Source organism: Oncorhynchus clarkii, chromosome 20, assembly GCF_045791955.1.
Source record: "Oncorhynchus clarkii lewisi isolate Uvic-CL-2024 chromosome 20, UVic_Ocla_1.0, whole genome shotgun sequence".
NCBI classification, from domain to species: Eukaryota; Metazoa; Chordata; class Actinopteri; order Salmoniformes; family Salmonidae; genus Oncorhynchus; species Oncorhynchus clarkii.
This window is the reverse complement of record NC_092166.1, coordinates 3,792,783-3,812,932: the sequence shown is the minus strand read 5'-3', so window position 1 is coordinate 3,812,932 and position 20,150 is coordinate 3,792,783. Positions and strand designations below refer to the sequence as shown.

Genomic DNA, 20,150 nt, shown 5'->3' with positions numbered 1-20,150 from the left:
AAAATTCACATACGAGTGAGTTCCTATTCTTTCCGGCAGTTTTTTTCTTTTCTGACTTTTTAAATGATTAATAGTTTCTTGATCTGCATGTCGTTGACAGTGTGGTGTAGTAAACGTTTTCTAATAGAAATACTGTATCAAATCGGTGTCGACCTAGACTTCTCTTTGAGACAGATAATTAGTGTCTTATCTAAATTGACACACAAGGAGACAGTCTGACACCCATGAGCACATTGACATTTTATTTACAATATTACATTATTTCCACTGTGAAGTTAGGTGTTCCCCTGAACAGAACGATTATTATACAGTGTGATATATATATATATATATATATATATATTTATTTTAAAAGGCATCCGATACACTACTTTGAACTGGAGCCCTGTGGGCTTCGGGTAGTGCACTATATAGGGGCTAGGGACTTGTTGAAATACACTGTAGGTCTCTATAGATCAGCTCTGACACCGAAACCAGGTCCAGGGGGAGGCTCAGACAGACTCGTCAGTCCTCCTGCTGGCTCACAGGAGAAACGCCCGTTCCTGGAAGATAAAAAAATAAATTATATATATATAATGTGAGTCTATATACACTATATTTCATTCTAGATGAAATAATCAAACCCTGTTCAAGTGTATCATTAGTCATTTAATTCACTGATAAACCACAGCATTCTATTGAGGCCTGAGCTCCAAAGCCTGGAATATATTTAAATTTTTTATTTCACCTTTATTTAACCAGGTAGGCCAGTTGAGAAGTTCTCATTCATCGAGATGGTTAGGTAAAATACATGTTTAAAAATATTTAAAAAATACAGTAAAAACCTACTAATAGTATTCAACCATCAACCCTTTGTGTGTGTAACAAGCACTAGTGATTGTCTAACATTTTATAGGGATGTGCATCTCTCCTTTCATGAACCATTCAATATGCATCCACACACACACACACACACACACACACACACACACACACACACACACACACACACACACACACACACACACACACACACACACACACACACACACATACACACAGGCTCTGTTACGATACAGGAACGTTAACTTTAGGGCTGAACCCATTTAGTCGACTGGTCGAGTTTGTTTTCGTCCAGCAGTTAACAGAACAATGAATGAAATGGCCTCTTGGATTGCACTGACACCACCGACACCACCCGACGCCCCTTTGGTTTACACTGCTGCTACTCGCTGTGTATTCTCTATGCACAGGGGCTGGGTAGGTGACTCTCTAAATGTAATCCGTTAGTTACTAGTTACCCTGTCCGGTTGTAAATCATTACCCCCAAAACTCAGTAACGTAATCTGATTACATTCAGTTACTTTTAGATTACTTTCCCCTTAAGAGGCGATAGAAGAAGACAACAATGTATGTTACCAATTGAACGACATCTATTGCAGAATAAGTCCATGTTGAAGTTGACATAACTGGCGATATATATGGATGTTCAATTTTACATTATGGGTTGTATGGGTTGGTGATGTAGACTTCTTCTAACCCATCGCTTTCTACAACATAATAATACATTTCAATTATATCTTTACAATTAAAAACCAAAGTCTATCAGATTTCCAGTCATTACAATAAATGTTATACCCCTTGACCTTCAAGAACAGGACCTGAATATGTGGAAGTATAGATTATCTAAATAGTTTTACCTGAGCATGACCCCAAAACTAAGGACTTATTAGCCTGCTCTGTTGTTTATGATTGTGTTGTCATGGAGGACTGATTGTTGTTTATGATTGTGTTGTCATGGAGGACTGATTGCAGCTGTTGTTCTGTAGGCTGGGATCCACACTATGCAGCTGTTATTCTATAGGCTGGGATCCTCACTATGCAGCTGTTATTCTATAGGCTGGGATCCACACTGTTGTTCTACAGGCTGGGATCCACACTGTTATTCTATAGGCTGGGATCCATACTGTTATTCTATAGGCTGGGATCCACACTATGCAGCTGTTGTTCTATAGGCTGGGATCCACACTATGCAGCTGTTATTCTATAGGCTGGGATCCTCACTATGCAGCTGTTGTTCTATAGGCTGGGATCCACACTGTTATTCTATAGGCTGGGATCCACACTGTTATTCTATAGGCTGGGATCCACACTGTTATTCTATAGGCTGGGATCCACACTGTTATTCTATAGGCTGGGATCCACACTGTTATTCTATAGGCTGGGATCCACACTGTTATTCTATAGGCTGGGATCCACACTATGCAGCTGTTGCAAGAGCACAGTAGTGGTGTAGTCTACAGCGATACAGATATCACTTATTATTGATATCTACTTAGCTCATTGATGTGAATCACACCACTACTCTGTCTTTTAGCTATTTGCGCCTTACGGATTGTAGCTGTTGAGGACGGCTGTTCACAAATCTAAATGTGTATTTGAACCCAATAATGGTTGAATTCAAGAAGTTTAACCTGCCGATCAATCAAGGTTTTGAAACCCGGTCGACAGCCAGTGAAAAATGTGCTCTTGCAACAGCTGCATATAGTAGACCTATAGACTACCTGATGACACATAGAAGTAGACCTATAGACTACCTGATGACACATAGAAGTAGACCTATAGACTACCTGATGACACATAGAAGTAGGCCTATAGACTACCTGATGACACATAGAAGTAGGCCTATAGACTACCTGATGACACATAGAAGTAGACCTATAGACTACCTGATGACACATAGAAGTAGACCTATAGACTACCTGATGACACAGAAGTAGACCTATAGACTACCTGATTACACATAGAAGTAGACCTATAGACTGCCTGATGACACATAGAAGTAGACCTATAGACTATCTGATGACACAGAAGTAGACCTATAGACTACCTGGCCCTGATGACACATAGAAGTAGACCTATAGGCTACCTGATTACACATAGAAGTAGGCCTATAGACTACCTGATGACACATAGAAGTAGACCTATAGACTACCTGATTACACATAGAAGTAGACCTATAGACTACCTGATGACACATAGAAGTAGACCTATAGACTACCTGATGACACATAGAAGTAGACCTATAGACTACATGACCTGCATGCAAACCTAGGCGTATAAATGTACCCATTTGGGGATCTGATAGTGTTTCTGATTGGTTAACGCCCCACCACCAATGAGCTGTGGAGCTTCTCAAAGTAATGTTTTCTTCACCTCAAACAGAAAGTGAACAAAGTCTGTTTTTCCATCCATTGAAAATGACAATAGTTCCTCAATGTATTAGAAAGATCTTTCCAGCTCTCTCCCTTTCGATAACCACTCAGAGTGAAAGGGAACAATGTCATGCTCTGATCCAGTGGAAACACCATACAAATAGTCCTACCTGATTACCTCTTATCAGTGCTCTGATCCAATGGATACACCATCCAAATAGTCCTACCTGATTACTTCTTATCAGTGCTCGACTTGGACTGAAATTTGCAGTGATGGAAGAAGTACCCCATTGTAAAAGTATAGATACCCTAATAGAAAGTTACTCAAGTCACCCAGTAAAATAGTACTTGAGTAAAGTAAAAGTCAAAGTATTTGGTTTTAAATATACTTAAGTATCAAAAAGTAAATTTAAATGCTAAAATATACTTAAGTATCAAAAGTATTTCAAATTCCTTATATTAAGCAAACCAGACGGCATAATTTTCTTGTTTTTAAAATGTACAGATAGCCAGGGGCACACCCCAACGTTATTTACAAAAGATGCATGTGTGTTTAGTGAGTCCGCCAGACCAGAGGAAGTAGGAATGACCAGGGATGTTCTCTTGATACGTGGGTCAATTTCCCTGTCCGGCTAAGCATTCAAAATGTAACGAGTAATTTGGCTCGTCAGGGAAGATGTATGTGAGTTAAAAAAGTACAATATTTTCTTTAGGAATGGTGAAGTAAATGTAAAGATACCCAAAAAACTACTTGAGTATTTTACACCACTGGAAATAGGTTCCGGTACTCATTTTGAATGCTGGTACTGTATTATATTTAGGAGTTCCTCTTTATAGAATATTATCTAAAACAGTATTGTGGAACAGGAGCTCCACAATACTGTTTTAGATCATATTCTATAAAGAGGAACGGGAGCTCCACAATACTGTTTTAGATAATATTCTATAAAGAGGAACAGGAACTCCACAATACTGTTTTAGATAATATTCTATAAAGAGGAACAGGAGCTCCACAATACTGTTTTAGATCCTATTCTATAAAGAGGAACGGGAGCTCCGCAATACTGTTTTAGATCCTATTAAGAGGAACGGGAGCTCCACAATACTGTTTTAGATCATATTCTATAAAGAGGAACGGGAGCTCCGCAATACTGTTTTAGATCCTATTCTATAAAGAGGAACGGGAGCTCCGCAATACTGTTTTAGATCCTATTCTATAAAGAGGAAAGGGAGCTCCACAATACTGTTTTAGATCATATTCTATAAAGAGGAACAGGAACTCCACAATACTGTTTTAGATCATATTCTATAAAGAGGAACAGGAGCTCCACAATACTGTTTTAGATCATATTCTATAAAGTGGAACGGGAGCTCCACAATACTGTTTCTGATCATATTCTATAAAGAGGAACGGGAACTCCACAATACTGTTTTAGATCCTATTAAGAGGAACGGGAGCTCCACAATACTGTTTTAGATCATATTCTATAAAGAGGAACGGGAGCTCCACAATACTGTTTTAGATCATATTCTATAAAGAGGAACAGGAGCTCCACAATACTGTTTTAGATCATATTCTATAAAGAGGAACAGGAGCTCCACAATACTGTTTTAGATCATATTCTATAAAGAGGAACGGGAACTCCACAATACTGTTTTAGATCATATTCTATAAAGAGGAACAGGAGCTCCACAATACTGTTTTAGATCATATTCTATAAAGAGGAACAGGAGCTCCACAATACTGTTTTAGATCATATTCTATAAAGAGGAACGGGAACTCCACAATACTGTTTTAGATAATATTCTATAAAGAGGAACAGGAGCTCCACAATACGGTTTTAGATAATATTCTATAAAGAGGAACGGGAGCTCCACAATACTGTTTTAGATCATATTCTATAAAGAGGAACGGGAACTCCACAATACTGTTTTAGATAATATTCTATAAAGAGGAACAGGAGCTCCACAATACGGTTTTAGATCATATTCTATAAAGAGGAACAGGAGCTCCACAATACTGTTTTAGATAATATTCTATAAAGAGGAACAGGAGCTCCACAATACTGTTTTAGATGATATTCTATAAAGAGGAACAGGAGCTCCACAATACTGTTTTAGATCATATTCTATAAAGAGGAACAGGAGTTCCACAATACTGTTTTAGATCATATTCTATAAAGAGGAACAGGAGTTCCACAATACTGTTTTAGATAATATTCTATAAAGAGGAACAGGAGCTCCACAATACTGTTTTAGATGATATTCTATAAAGAGGAACAGGAGCTCCACAATACTGTTTTAGATAATATTCTATAAAGAGGAACAGGAGCTCCACAATACTGTTTTAGATAATATTCTATAAAGAGGAACAGGAGCTCCACAATACTGTTTTAGATAATATTCTATAAAGAGGAACAGGAGTTCAAGCAGTAGAAAAGGTGAGGCGCCAGTACTCCGCTCCGGTGAGCTCCTGCCAAGGTCAAGCACTGCTTCTTATCCTGTAAGCAAATAGCCTACAGCTGTGGAAACTGAGCGGCCCTGAATATTTTATACATTGTTGCAAGTTCACTTGGCAAGCTGACCCAAGTTAGTTGACACAATGTTTCAAATTCATTGCAGACAGGCCATGTAGCAAATGTGATTTCTAGGATATATTTTTTTTTTAATCAGGATCAGGATATTTTCTACCGGCAGTCTGCAATGTTTTTATTTGTTGGCTTTATGTAGATTATTTTTTACATATTGGCATTCGCAATAGAAGTAACTTTTTTAGGATTATAATTCTTCATTTAGATTTGGATATAATTTTGATTGAGATATGAAGACATTATTATAAATTAAATGAAACTGTTTCACAAAAAAATTTGAAAATCATAACTGTAGAAGTGGCATGAGAAAAGGTTGCCGACTCCTCATGTAGCCTATTACAACGCAGTTACATGCATAGCGTTCGATAAGGCTACTAAACTGAAGGAGAGGACATATCAATTCGGTCACAACAGATAGGAGATATTTTCGGGGTGGGGGACAAAACAGTAAAAACATTAGTGAAACGGCGATTTATAACTTTTTTATTTTAATTTTTTTATTACCCCGTTTTCTCCCCAATTTCGTGGTATCCAATTGTTTTTTTTTAGTAGCACTATCTTGTCTCATCGCTACAACTCCCGTACGGGCTCGGGAGAGACGAAGGTTGAAAGTCATGCGTCCTCCGATACACAACCCAACCAGCCGCACTGCTTCTTAACACAGCGCGCATCCAACCCGGAAGCCAGCCGCACCAATGTGTCGGAGGAAACACCGTGCACTTGGCAACATTTGTTAGCGTGCACTGCGCCCGGCCCGCCACAGGAGTCACTGGTGAGCGATGAGACAAGGATATCCCTACCGGCCAACCCCTCCCTAACCCGGACGACGCTAGGCCAATTGTGCGTCGCCCCACGGACCTCCCGGTCGCGGCCGGTTACGACAGAGCCTGGGCGCGAATCTCTGGTGGCACAGCTGGCGCTGCAGTACAGCGCCCTTAACCACTGCGCCACCCGGGAGGCCCAATTTTCCTAACTTTTGAATCTGTTTTCTGACCCATGAATGCTTAATTTGGATCGGTTTGAGCTCCCGGACTAGTGCACTACTATCTTAAACATTTAAACCAGGGACCGATGGTGAAATCGTTACATCCCTAAACAGTCTTCATAGTTCCCCTGCTAGACAAGTAACATAATGCCGTTGCATTGCAGGGACAGGACGAGCACCAGTCCAGTTCTCGTCTTTATAGTTCCCTGCTAAACAACATGCTGTTTGTGTTCATGAGACAGACAGGAGGGTAGACGTTCATACCTGGGCCCAGGCGGAGGGACGTTCCCAGCTTTCAGCTCATCAATGATCTGATCGATATCTTTTGGCCTCAGGTCTTCCTGGAAAGCAGAGGACAGAAACGTCACAATAACATCCTATCGCCTCAACACCAGTCTATTTACCCAGTCGCCACAACACCAGTCTATTTACCCAGTATCGCCACAACACCAGTCTATTTACCCAGTATCGCCACAACACCAGTCTATTTACCCAGTATCGCCACAACACCAGTCTATTTACCCAGTATCGCCACAACACCAGTCTATTTACCCAGTATCGCCACAACACCAGTCTATTTACCCAGTATCGCCACAACACCAGTCTATTTACCCAGTAACGCCACAACACCAGTCTATTTACCCAGTAACGCCACAACACCAGTCTATTTACCCAGTAACGCCACAACACCAGTCTATTTACCCAGTATCGCCACAACACCAGTCTAGTTACCCAGTAACGCCACAACACCAGTCTATTTACCCAGTAACGCCACAACACCAGTCTATTTACCCAGTAACGCCACAACACCAGTCTATTTACCCAGTAACGCCACAACACCAGTCTAGTTACCCAGTAACGCCACAACACCAGTCTATTTACCCAGTATCGCCACAACACCAGTCTATTTACCCAGTATCGCCACAACACCAGTCTATTTACCCAGTAACGCCACAACACCAGTCTATTTACCCAGTATCGCCACAACACCAGTCTATTTACCCAGTAACGCCACAACACCAGTCTATTTACCCAGTAACGCCACAACACCAGTCTATTTACCCAGTAACGCCACAACACCAGTCTATTTACCCAGTAACGCCACAACACCAGTCTATTTACCCAGTATCGCCACAACACCAGTCTATTTACCCAGTATCGCCACAACACCAGTCTATTTACCCAGTATCGCCACAACACCAGTCTATTTACCCAGTATCGCCACAACACCAGTCTATTTACCCAGTAACGCCACAACACCAGTCTATTTACCCAGTAACGCCACAACACCAGTCTATTTACCCAGTAACGCCACAACACCAGTCTATTTACCCAGTATCGCCACAACACCAGTCTATTTACCCAGTATCGCCACAACACCAGTCTATTTACCCAGTATCGCCACACCACCAGTCTATTTACCCAGTATCGCCACAACACCAGTCTATTTACCCAGTATCGCCACAACACCAGTCTATTTACCCAGTATCGCCACAACACCAGTCTATTTACGCAGTATCGCCACAACACCAGTCTATTTACGCAGTATCGCCACAACACCAGTCTAGTTACCCAGTAACGCCACAACACCAGTCTATTTACCCAGTATCGCCACAACACCAGTCTATTTACCCAGTATCGCCACAACACCAGTCTATTTACCCAGTAACGCCACAACACCAGTCTATTTACCCAGTATCGCCACAACACCAGTCTATTTACCCAGTAACGCCACAACACCAGTCTATTTACCCAGTATCGCCACAACACCAGTCTATTTACCCAGTATCGCCACAACACCAGTCTATTTACCCAGTATCGCCACAACACCAGTCTATTTACCCAGTATCGCCACAACACCAGTCTATTTACCCAGTATCGCCACAACACCAGTCTATTTACCCAGTATCGCCACAACACCAGTCTATTTACCTTTGAACTAGAGGACCGAATATGATTTTTCAACGCAGATACTGATACTTGAGGACCAAAAAAAGCAGATACCGATTAATCAGACATTTATTTATTTATTTGTAATAATGACAATTACAACAATATTGAATGCACTTATTTTAACTTAATCAATAACATCAATAAAATCAATTTAGCCTTAAATAAATAATGAAACATGTTCAATTTGGTTTAAATAATGGAAAAACAAAGTGTTGGAGAAGAAAGTAAAAGTGCAATATGTGCTATGTAAGAAAGCTAACGTTTAAGTTCCTTGCTCAGAACATGAGAACATATGAAAGCTGGTGGTTCCTTTTAACATGAGTCTTCAATATTCCCAGGTAAGAAGTTTTAGGTTGTAGTTACTATAGGAAGTATAGGACTATTTCCCTCTATACCATTTGTATTTCATTAGCCTTTGACTATTGGATGTTCTTATAGGCACTTTAGTATTGCCAGTGTAACAGTATAGCTTCCGTCCCTCTCCTCGCTCCTACCTGTGCTCGAACCAGGAACACATAGACAACAGCCACACTCGAAGCAGCGTTGCCCATGCAGGGCAAGGGAAACAACCACAGGCTCAGAGCGAGTGACGTTTGAAACGCTATTAGCACGCACCCCGCTAACTAGCTAGCCATTTCACTTCGGTTACACCAGCCTCATCTCGGGAGTTGATAGGCTTGAAGTCATAAACAGTGCAATGCTTGACGCACAACGAAGAGCTGCTGGGAAAACGCACGAAAGTGCTGTTTGAATGAATGTTTACGCACCTGCTTCTGCCTACCACCGCTCAGTCAGATACTTAGATACTTGTATGCTTGTATGCTCAGTCAGATTATATGCAATGCAGGACACGCTAGATAATATCTAGTAATATCATCAACCATGTGTAGTTAACTAGTGATTATGATTGATTGTTTTTTATAAGATAAGTTTAACGCTAGCTAGAAACTTACCTTGGCTTACTGCATTCGCGTAACAGGCAGTCTCCTTGTGGAGTGCAGCGAGAGAGGCAGGTCGTTATTGCGTTGGGCTAGTTAACTGTACGGTTGCAAGATTGAATCCACCGAGCAGACAAGGTGAAAATCTGTCGTTCTGCCCCTGAACAAGGCAGTTAACCCACCATTCCTAGGGCCGTCATTGAAAATAAGAATGTGTTCTGAACTGACTTGTCTAGTAAATTTAAGGTCTAAATAAAATCAAATATATATATATTTTTTTTAATCGGCAAATCGGCGCTCAAAAATACCTATTTCCGATTGTTATGAAAACGGCCATTCCGATTAATCGGTCGACCTCTACTTTGAACAGGCTATGGTAGTAGGTGCCAGGAGCACCAGTTTGAGGGTGTCAACAACTAAAACGCTGCTGGGTTTTCAGACACAACCGTTTCCCGTGTGTATCAAGAATGGTCCACCACCCAAAAAGACATCCAGCCAAATTAACACAACTGTGGAAAGCAGTTGGAGTCAACATGGGCCAGCGCTTGACACCTTGAAGTGTCCATGCCCTGACTAATTTACTGTTCTGAGGGCAAAACAGGGTGCAACTCGATATTAGGAAAGTGTTCCTAATAATTTGTCCACAATTTGTTGTGTTTTTTTGTGTGAAGCAGAGAATAACTCACGTAGTAGTTGTCGTTGATCTGGACCATGGGAGCGTTAACACAGGCACCGAGACACTCCACCTCTATTAGAGAGAACATCTTGTCTGACGTCATCCCTCCTACCTTGATGCCTGAGGGAAAAAAAATGTTTTTTTTTAAATTTAAAAGGTCAAATGTAGCCATTTTTTATCTCAATATCTAAATGTTTTCTGGGTAACTTTTAGCATCACTGATTGTTTTCATTGAAAATGTTTAAATAAATAAATAAATAAATAAATATATATATATATATATATAAATAGCTTCTTAGCAAAAATTTAGCTAAGACAGTTTGGGAGTGGTCTGAGTGGGGAGGGGAAAAGTGAAAATTTGCTGTTATTGGCAGAGAGGTTTTGGAACTCTTTCTTATTGGTCTATTAACACATTTACTGCCTGGTGATGTCACCATGTAGGCCAAAACTCCATCCCACTAAAACAGGTTGAAATGTCAGGTGGTCTTTTCAAACAGTTCTTACACTAAATGGGGCATTATCATTTTCACAGTATTATTCCAAACTCTGTGTGGAGATATATATATATATATATATATATATAGAAAAACACAAAACAATCATGTTTTTGATTACACTGGGCCTTTAACATAGTACTAATTACACTGATCTGATGGAAGAATTGGGATCATGATAGCCGGGTCTCAGATCTGTTGGTATTGTTACCTAATCCATTCCATAAGGAGCTGGCAACAGACCAGAAACGGACAGGCACCCAGGCTATATTAAAGAGATCAGAAACGGACCGACTCCCAGGCTATATTAAGAGACCAGAAACGGACAGGCACCCAGGCTATATTAAAGAGACCAGAAACAGACAGGCACCCAGGCTATATTAAAGAGACCAGAAACAGACAGGCACCCAGGCTATATTTAGAGACCAGAAATGGACTGACTCCCAGGCTATATTAAGAGACCAGAAACGGACAGGCACCCAGGCTATATTAAAGAGACCAGAAACAGACAGGCACCCAGGCTATATTAAGAGACCAGAAACGGACTGACTCCCAGGCTATATTAAAGAGATCAGAAACGGACCGACTCCCAGGCTATATTAAGAGACCAGAAACGGACAGGCACCCAGGCTATATTAAAGAGATCAGAACAAACTTCAAATTCTATTGCCTAATATGTCTACCTATCATGGAAATAGAACAATGAAAGCTGTGTCTACCTATGGCTAAATAATAGGACAATGAAAGCTGTGTCTACTTATCATGGTTAAATAATAGGACAATGAAAGCTGTGTCTACCTATCATGGAAATAGAACAATGAAAGCTGTGTCTACCTATGGCTAAATAATAGGACAATGAAAGCTGTGTCTACCTATCATGGAAATAGAACAATGAAAGCTGTGTCTACCTATGGCTAAATAATAGGACAATGAAAGCTGTGTCTACCTATCATGGCTAAATAATAGGACAATGAAAGCTGTGTCTACCTATCATGATTAAATAATAGAACAATGATTTCAATACAATACATATAACATAATAATTGTTTTCCTCCACAGCTAGCTTAAAGCTTCTGTGAACACATCTACACAGAACAATAATATACATGCAACATGTCAAGTGTTGGTCCTATGTTTCATGTGCCGAAATAAAAGATTTAAGACTTATTTCTCCAAAATGTTGTGAAACAAATTTGTTTACATCCCTGTTAGTGAGCATTTCTCCTTTGTCAAGATAATCCTTCCACTTGACAGGTGTAGCATATCAAGAAACTGATAAAACAGCATTATCATTACACAGGTGCACCTTATGCTGGGGTCAAAGTTTTGTTACAAAACACAATGCCACAGATGTTCAAGTTTTGAGGAAGCGTGCAATTGGCATGCTGACTGCAGGACTGTCGACCAGAACTGTTGCCAGAGAATTGAATGTTCATTTCTCTACTAGAAGCCGTCGTTTTAGAGAATTTGGCAGTATGTCCAACCGGCCTCACATTCACAGACCAGGTGTATGGCGTTGTGTGAGCGATCGGTTTGCTGACTTCAACGTTGTGAACAGAGTGCCCCATGGTGGTGGTGGGGTTATGGTATGGGCAGGCATAAGTTACGGACAACAAACAATTGCATTTTATCAATGGCAGTTTGAATGCACTTTTGAATGACGAGATCCTGAGGCCCAACATGCCACAACCAACAGCCTGATCAACTCTATGTGAAGGAGATGTGTCGTGCTGCATGAGGCAAATGGTTTGTCACACCAGATACTGGCTGGTTTTCTGATACACGCCCCTACTTTTTAATTTAAGGTTACCAACAAAAGCATATCTGTATTCCCAGTCATGTGAAATCCATAGATTAGGGCCAAATTAATTTATTTCAATTAACGGATTTCCTTAAAACTCCGTAAAAATCTTTGAAATTGTTGCGTTTCTATTTTTTGCTTTTGGATAAAATGTTTTTTGTTGTTAGTATTTGCAGAACTTCCATGTTGTTCATCTGTCATAAATATACGCAGTCAAGACATCTGTTTTCCATCTCCACTTGACTAACCCTAACCCCTTCATTCTAGGTCCGTCTGTGAACCAAACGGGACAGTCGATCTCTTACCCAGTTTGTTCTGGAGGGCCTCCAGGATGCTGTCGGAGTCGCAAAGCATGCAGGGAGTTGTAGTGCAGATCTGGATGTGGTACTTGCCCACCGGCTGCCTCAGGAACATGGTGTAGAACGTCGCTACCTCATAGATCCTCATCGGAGGGACCTCAAGCACCTCGGCCACCTGGGAGAAAAGAGCGAGAGAGAGAGAGAAACAATTCTGAAAAATGAAGGCTCGTGGACAGTAGGAGCGTTAATCTAATAATGGATGGAGTACTGAACACACCCCAAGTCTACACAGGTTCTGTCGAATTCTATCGTTCTACAAATCGTTGCCAAACAGCAAAAAAAAAGAAAGAACATACTCTATTCTAAAAACAGACCGATGCCTCAGGATATTGATTGATAGATTGATGAATGACCTTGTTCATGGCTGAGATGGGGAGCCATCCATGCTGTCTCTGAGCCAGGTCCAACACGGGGATGGTGGCGGCCTGCTTGTGGCCCTCTGGGTACATACTAATGATAGCATCAATCCTCTAAAAAACAACGACAAAACAGCTTTTCATTAGTGAGGCTACATGATGTCCACAAGAACAGAGAATGTGACCTTTTTTTTTTTTTATATATATAAAGCTTCCTGTTCAAAACGATTTATAAAGATGTGATAAAAGTGATGGTTTTCAAAGTTGAGTCTGCAGGTATTTCTCTGATGGTCGTGCTCTCGTCGACTCACCTTCAGGTTCTCCGCTGTGAACTCAAAGGGAGTGTCTGGGTTGTTTTCAGGAGTATCTCTGTGCTACAGTAGAGGAAAAACGCATCACATCAGTCATCACATTGATGAACAGCGATATCTCACTGAGTTTCATAAGACATTTGACCAGGCACAAACTAAACATGTTAAGTTAAACTGTTAAATGTGGTAACGAAGCAGACGTGTAAAGGAAAAGCCGATATTTCCATAGATCATTTAGAAGGCAGGGTAAAGAATAGGAGACGAATCCCTCAGGCCACTCAGACTCAACTCTGGACCTCCCAGCCAGTTCCACTGCATTTTGTCATTGTTCCCCTCTAATCAGGGACTGGTTTAGACCTGGGACACCAGGTGGGTGATTCCCCTCTAATCAGGGTCTGATTTAGACCTGGGACACCAGGTGGGTGATTCCCCTCTAATCAGGGACTGGTTTAGACCTGGGACACCAGGTGGGTGATTCCCCTCTAATCAGGGTCTGGTTTAGACCTGGGACACCAGGTGGGTGATTCCCCTCTAATCAGGGACTGGTTTAGACCTGAGACACCAGGTGGGTGATTCCCCTCTAATCAGGTTCTGATTTAGACCTGGGACACCAGGTGGGTGATTCCCCTCTAATCAGGGACTGATTTAGACCTGAGACACCAGGTGGGTGATTCCCCTCTAATCAGGTTCTGATTTAGACCTGGGACACCAGGTGGGTGATTCCCCTCTAATCAGGGACTGATTTAGACCTGGGGCACCAGGTGGGTGGTTCCCCTCTAATCAGGGACAGATTTAGACCTGGGACACCAGGAGGGTGATTCCCCTCTAACCAGGGACTGATTTAGACCTGGGACACCAGGTGGGTGATTCCCCTCTAATCAGGGACTGATTTAGACCTGGAACACCAGGTGGGTGATTCCCCTCTAATCAGGGACTGATTTAGACCTGGAACACCAGGTGGGTGATTCCCCTCTAATCAGGGACTGGTTTAGACCTGGAACACCAGGTGGGTGATTCCCCTCTAACCAGGGACTGATTTAGACCTGGGACACCAGGTGGGTGATTCCCCTCTAATCAGGGACTGATTTAGACCTGGAACACCAGGTGGGTGATTCCCCTCTAATCAGGGACTGGTTTAGACCAGGGACACCAGGTGGGTGGTTCCCCTCTAATCAGGGACAGATTTAGACCTGGGACACCAGGAGTGTGATTCCCCTCTAATCAGGGCCAGATTTAGACCTGGGACACCAGGTGGGTGATTCCCCTCTAATCAGGCTGATTTAGACCTGAGACACCAGGTGGGTGATATTAATGATCAGGTAGAACAGAGAACCAGCAGGCTCTGGACTGCTGTTGAGTACCCCTGGTAAAGGCTATTGAGATGTATCCTGTACCTCTTCCCTGAGGGACAGTTGTATCCAACAACACACTGTGGCACGACAGACAGTGGGGGTGCATAAACTTCTCTACTTCTGTACACTGCCCCCTTGTGGACAGTAGTGTAATACTCCTATCCATGTTTTATTTAAATCTGACTAAATGCATCATTTCAAAACAGATTTGATTGTAGTTTACATTGGCAGTCCTTGGGTGCACATTTTGGGTTTTGCCCATTTTGGTTTAACACTACACAGCTGATTCAAATGATCAAAGCTTAATGATGAGTTGATTTTTTTGAATCAGCTATGTAGTGTTAGAGGGGCAAAAACCAAACTGTGCACCCCTTGGGAAACCCTACACTGACACACAGTGTCCTCTACACTGACACACAGCGTCCTCTACACTAGTAGTTATGAAAAGTGGCTTATCAAAGAAAGGATCATATACAGGTAACTACCCCCAAAAAAGGAAACACAAATGAGGGATACACAGAGTATTAAAAGCAGATGCTTCCACACAGGTGAGTTCATTAAGCAATTAACATCCCATCATGCTTAGGGTCATGTATAGAAATGCTGTGCAGGCCATTATTTTAGCTACCATGGCTATGCCCTCATAGAATGACAATGCCCCCCATCCACAGGGCACCAGTGGTCACTGAATGGTTTGATGAGCCGTCTCAGACTCCAGATCTCAACCCAATTGAACGCTTATGGGAGATTCTGGAGCAGCGCCTGAGACCATGTTTTCCACCATCAACAAAACACCAAATTATGTCATTTCTCATGGAAGAATATAGGAGGGATGCGACGCCAGAGTTCCAGAACACTTGTAGAATCTACGCCAGAGTTCCAGAACACTTGTAGAATCTATGCCAAACTGCATTGAACACACTTGGTGTTTCCTTTATTTTGGCAGTTACATGTATCATTGACTTGCAAAATATATAACTGCACTATACTACATTTGCACCATGTACTAACAAACGAACGGCCGAGCCGATATGTCAGGCCGATACTGGCCTTTTCTAGTCTATCGACGTTGCTGATAGACCCGCTACAGAGCACCTCCAAGTGATAGACCCTCTACAGAGCACTTGCAAGTGATAGACCCTCTACAGAGCACATGCAAGTGATAGACCCTCTACAGAGCACATGCAAGTGATGGACCCTCTACAGAGCACATGCCGCTACTCTGTTTCAGCACCACAATATAAGTTACTTGAATCTGGCTTATTGTGAGGTCAATAACTCTGATAAATACATCATGGGCAAGAAACATATTGTTTTTAATCAAATCAATTAAAGTAGTAGAAAGCTATCAAAGTTCTCCTTCTGAAACTGAACATGGGCTAGACCGTGCACAAGGTGGTGAATTTTTTTGGACAAGGCTTCATCAATAATGCCAAGAGTGTGAGCCATTTTAAGAATCTCAAATATAAATATGTTTTGATTTGTTTAACACTTTTTTTTTGGTTACTACATGATCCAAGTCAAATGTTATTTGTCACCTTAGTGAAATGCTTTACAAGCCCTTAAACAACAATGCAGGTTTGACATATGTGTTTTCTCATAGTTTTGATGTCTTCACTATTATTTTGCCAATGTAGAAAATGGTAAAAATAAAGAAAAACCCTGGAATGAGTCGGTGTGTCCAAACTTTTGACTGGTACTGTATATGGGGCAATTTAGCAATTAGCATTAGTTATCTGTAACGGTGATTGTAAATGAAGCATTGTTACACACTGTTGGCATATATAGATAAATGCATTTTTTTTTAAAACGTGTGACTCCTCAAACAGTCCAATTGAAATGCTCAAACCTAGAACCAAGCTATGAGGTTCCAGATCCTGCACTCACCACGAAGATGCCCCCAGCTCCAGCTCTGGCAGCAGACCGGTGAACGCTCCTGACCTGCCTAGCCTGGGAACATGGGGAAGAAGAGGAGACACGTATCATATCAACTGATCATGTGCACTAGAAGGTTTGATTCTGTGGAATACCAACCAAGACACATTATAGGGTCTACATGAAAACATTTTGATTAAAAGACTTCCGATACTAATCTCGGGTTACCCAGAAGTAAACGTCTCTCGTCACTTCCAGTTAGAATCTGTCCACGAGAAATGACTTCAACACTATCAGGAAGGTTTGGCTGAACGAGGGATGCAACAGTGACAATTCTGATCAGTGTGATTCAAAACGATGAAGAAGTTGCGATGTAGCAGTGCATCCGTTTGTAGTGTTTATGAACTAGTCAGTCAGCTAACGGTGCAAGGCTCTTTACCGTAACTAACTTGACCAGTCAGAAAAACACAGCCAGCTATAGTAGCAAGTTAACTTGCAAGGACAAGATATATTTTCACAAGCATTCAAACAATAGTATTGTTCACATTAATATTGAACTAAATCATTGCTCTAATGAGTAACTATCGTGTTAGCTAGGCCGCTTGTCCTTGTCAAGTGTCATGCAACATATCTCTTTCTTCATCAAACATAACTACCGGTTCTCCATTTCTAGAATTAGCCTAACACGAGTACTTTGTTACAGGCATACCGTTAGGGAAACAGCAGATCGAAATGCAGAAGATAGAAACATCTTCAAAGCGTAGCTGGTTTTGCCCCCTTGACACAACACTTATGTGACCACAGCAATGGCCCGATATCAAAACAGCTCGATTGAGAGGGTCTGGTTTACGCTACGTCAAAAACTAATCTACCACAGATCGAAATTATTGGCAGTGTGGAGCAAATTATTTTCTGTCTAAACTTCTCTCCATAATGAGATTACAGAATATATACCGATTGAATAATCTTAAATTATGTATTTGCATGAACTTCTGCATAAGATTTTTTTTTGTTACAATACAAATGACAATTACATCACACCTGCCAAGATCTACATTCTCACACCCCGATCTCCAGCACCCATATCGTTCTGTGGCACATATTCTTCTTCGTTGAAGTTTAACGGTGGTCGGTATCCAATAAATGTTGCATTACCGCCACCTACTAGACTGGAGTACAACTCCCTTATAGTTTGCTTGAAACTCTCACAGACTCATTTTTATCCTGACTCTCGGTGCAAGCCTCGGGCTCAGAGAACTTCACCACACCTACCACCTCAGATACTTCGACCTCATTCACTTCCATTTCTCCTCCTGTCTTCAGCTCAGTCTGTTTAAACTTTCTACCGTTCTTCTTTAACAAACATCTCCCTTTCTTTTGCCATTTTTAACTGACTCAAGCTCACCCTCTTCCTCACTCTCTCTCTCTCAGACCTCCTCTGCCTCTCTTTTTCCCCTCCATTCCTCCTCCATATTCCAAGTATACGTCTCCTTGTGATAATACTGCACTTCTCTTGACATACATCTTGTACATCTTGTTCTTGCTTTCTCAAGGGACGCCATTTAACCGGCTGTCACAATCTCTGTACAATCAGCACGAACCCCTCGGGATGTCTCTCCTCCACATGGCCTCAAACTGCACCATTTTGTTTCTCTTCATCGCCCATGCACATTTAGATAATACAGCATTTGACCTTTCCATTGTGTTAATGACGGAGGATTGGTTGATTTCCAAGTTGTTTTTTTGTAAAATCTTTTTCAAGATGATTGACGATAAAAGTGTCGTCCAACCCGTCAGGTATCTCACTGCACCCTCATATGTCGTGTCGAGAAATCTGCAGAGAGACGGATTAAAAAGTACATTTACGTTGTAATACTTTCTGACTGACAACTGTTGGACTTTCTAACATTCCCAGGAGGTATGGATTATTGAGTTAGTTTCAATTTTCTAACTCCGCCCATAACTTTATGACATCATAACATTCCCAGAAGGTATGGATTATTGAGTTAGTTTCAACTTTCTAACTCCGCCCATAACTTTATGACATCATAACATTCCCAGGAGGCATGGATTATTGAGTTAGTTTCAACTTTCTAACTCCGCCCATAACTTTATGACATCATAACATTCCCAGAAGGTATGGATTATTGAGTTAGTTTCAACTTTCTAACTCCGCCCATAACTTTATGACATCATAACATTCCCAGAAGGTATGGATTATTGAGTCATTGTTAGTTTTACACTAAAGACATGACTCTGCCATTGTGCTACTAGAATTTGTGAACTTTGTCACTTGTATAATGAATTCTATACATTAGTTTATACTGGATTAAGCGTAGATTTTCGTTAACTGTAATTTAGTTAGTTATGATCCAACTGTCCCTCCATCTTGTGACAATATCAGTTCTTTGTAAGTCTTGGTTCCAATAGTTTATATCAAATCAAATTGTATTAGTCACATGCGCCGAGAACAACAGGTGTTCTATATGGTTATAGTGTTACAGTGTTCTATATTGTTATAGTGTTCTATATTATTATAGTGTTCTATATTGTTATAGTGTTATATATTGTTATAGTGTTATAGTGTTCTATATTGTTATAGTGTTCTATATTGTTATAGTGTTATAGTGTTCTATATTGTTATAGTGTTTTAGTGTTCTATATTGTTATAGTGTTCTATATTGTTATAGTGTTCTATATTGTTATAGTGTTATAGTGTTCTATATTGTTATAGTATTATAGTGTTCTATATTGTTATAGTGTTCTATATTGTTATAGTGTTCTATATTGTTTTAGTGTTCTATATTGTTATAGTGTTATAGTGTTCTATATTGTTATAGTATTATAGTGTTCTATATTGTTATAGTGTTCTATATTGTTATAGTGTTCTATATTGTTATAGTGTTCTATATTGTTATAGTGTTCTATATTGTTTTAGTGTTCTATATTGTTATAGTGTTATAGTGTTCTATATTGTTATAGTGTTATAGTGTTCTATATTGTTATAGTGTTCTATATTGTTATAGTGTTATTTATTGTTGTAGTGTTCTATATTATTATAGTGTTCTATATTGTTATAGTGTTCTATATTGTTATAGTGTTCTAGTGTTCTAGTGTTCTATTGTTATAGTGTTATAGTGTTCTATATTGTTATAGTGTTATAGTGTTCTATATTATTATAGTGTTCTATATTGTTATAGTGTTCTATATTGTTATAGTGTTCTAGTGTTATAGTGTTATAGTGTTCTATATTGTTATAGTGTTA

At 40.5% G+C, this 20,150-nt stretch overlaps 1 protein-coding gene across 1 annotated transcript; it reads right to left on the bottom strand.

Annotated features, from left to right (window-relative positions):
* Positions 1-228: 228 nt before the first annotated feature.
* On the bottom strand, positions 229-17,737 carry LOC139375784 (NADH dehydrogenase [ubiquinone] flavoprotein 2, mitochondrial-like). The gene is made up of 8 exons (XM_071117627.1): positions 17,595-17,737; positions 16,898-16,960; positions 13,659-13,721; positions 13,345-13,461; positions 12,938-13,106; positions 10,348-10,457; positions 7,035-7,111; positions 229-542 (listed from the first exon to the last, which is right to left on the bottom strand). The coding sequence occupies exons 1-8, from the start codon at positions 17,634-17,636 to the stop codon at positions 449-451; spliced, it is 735 nt and encodes a 244-aa protein (XP_070973728.1). The 5' UTR covers positions 17,637-17,737; the 3' UTR covers positions 229-448.
* Positions 17,738-20,150: the final 2,413 nt, after the last annotated feature.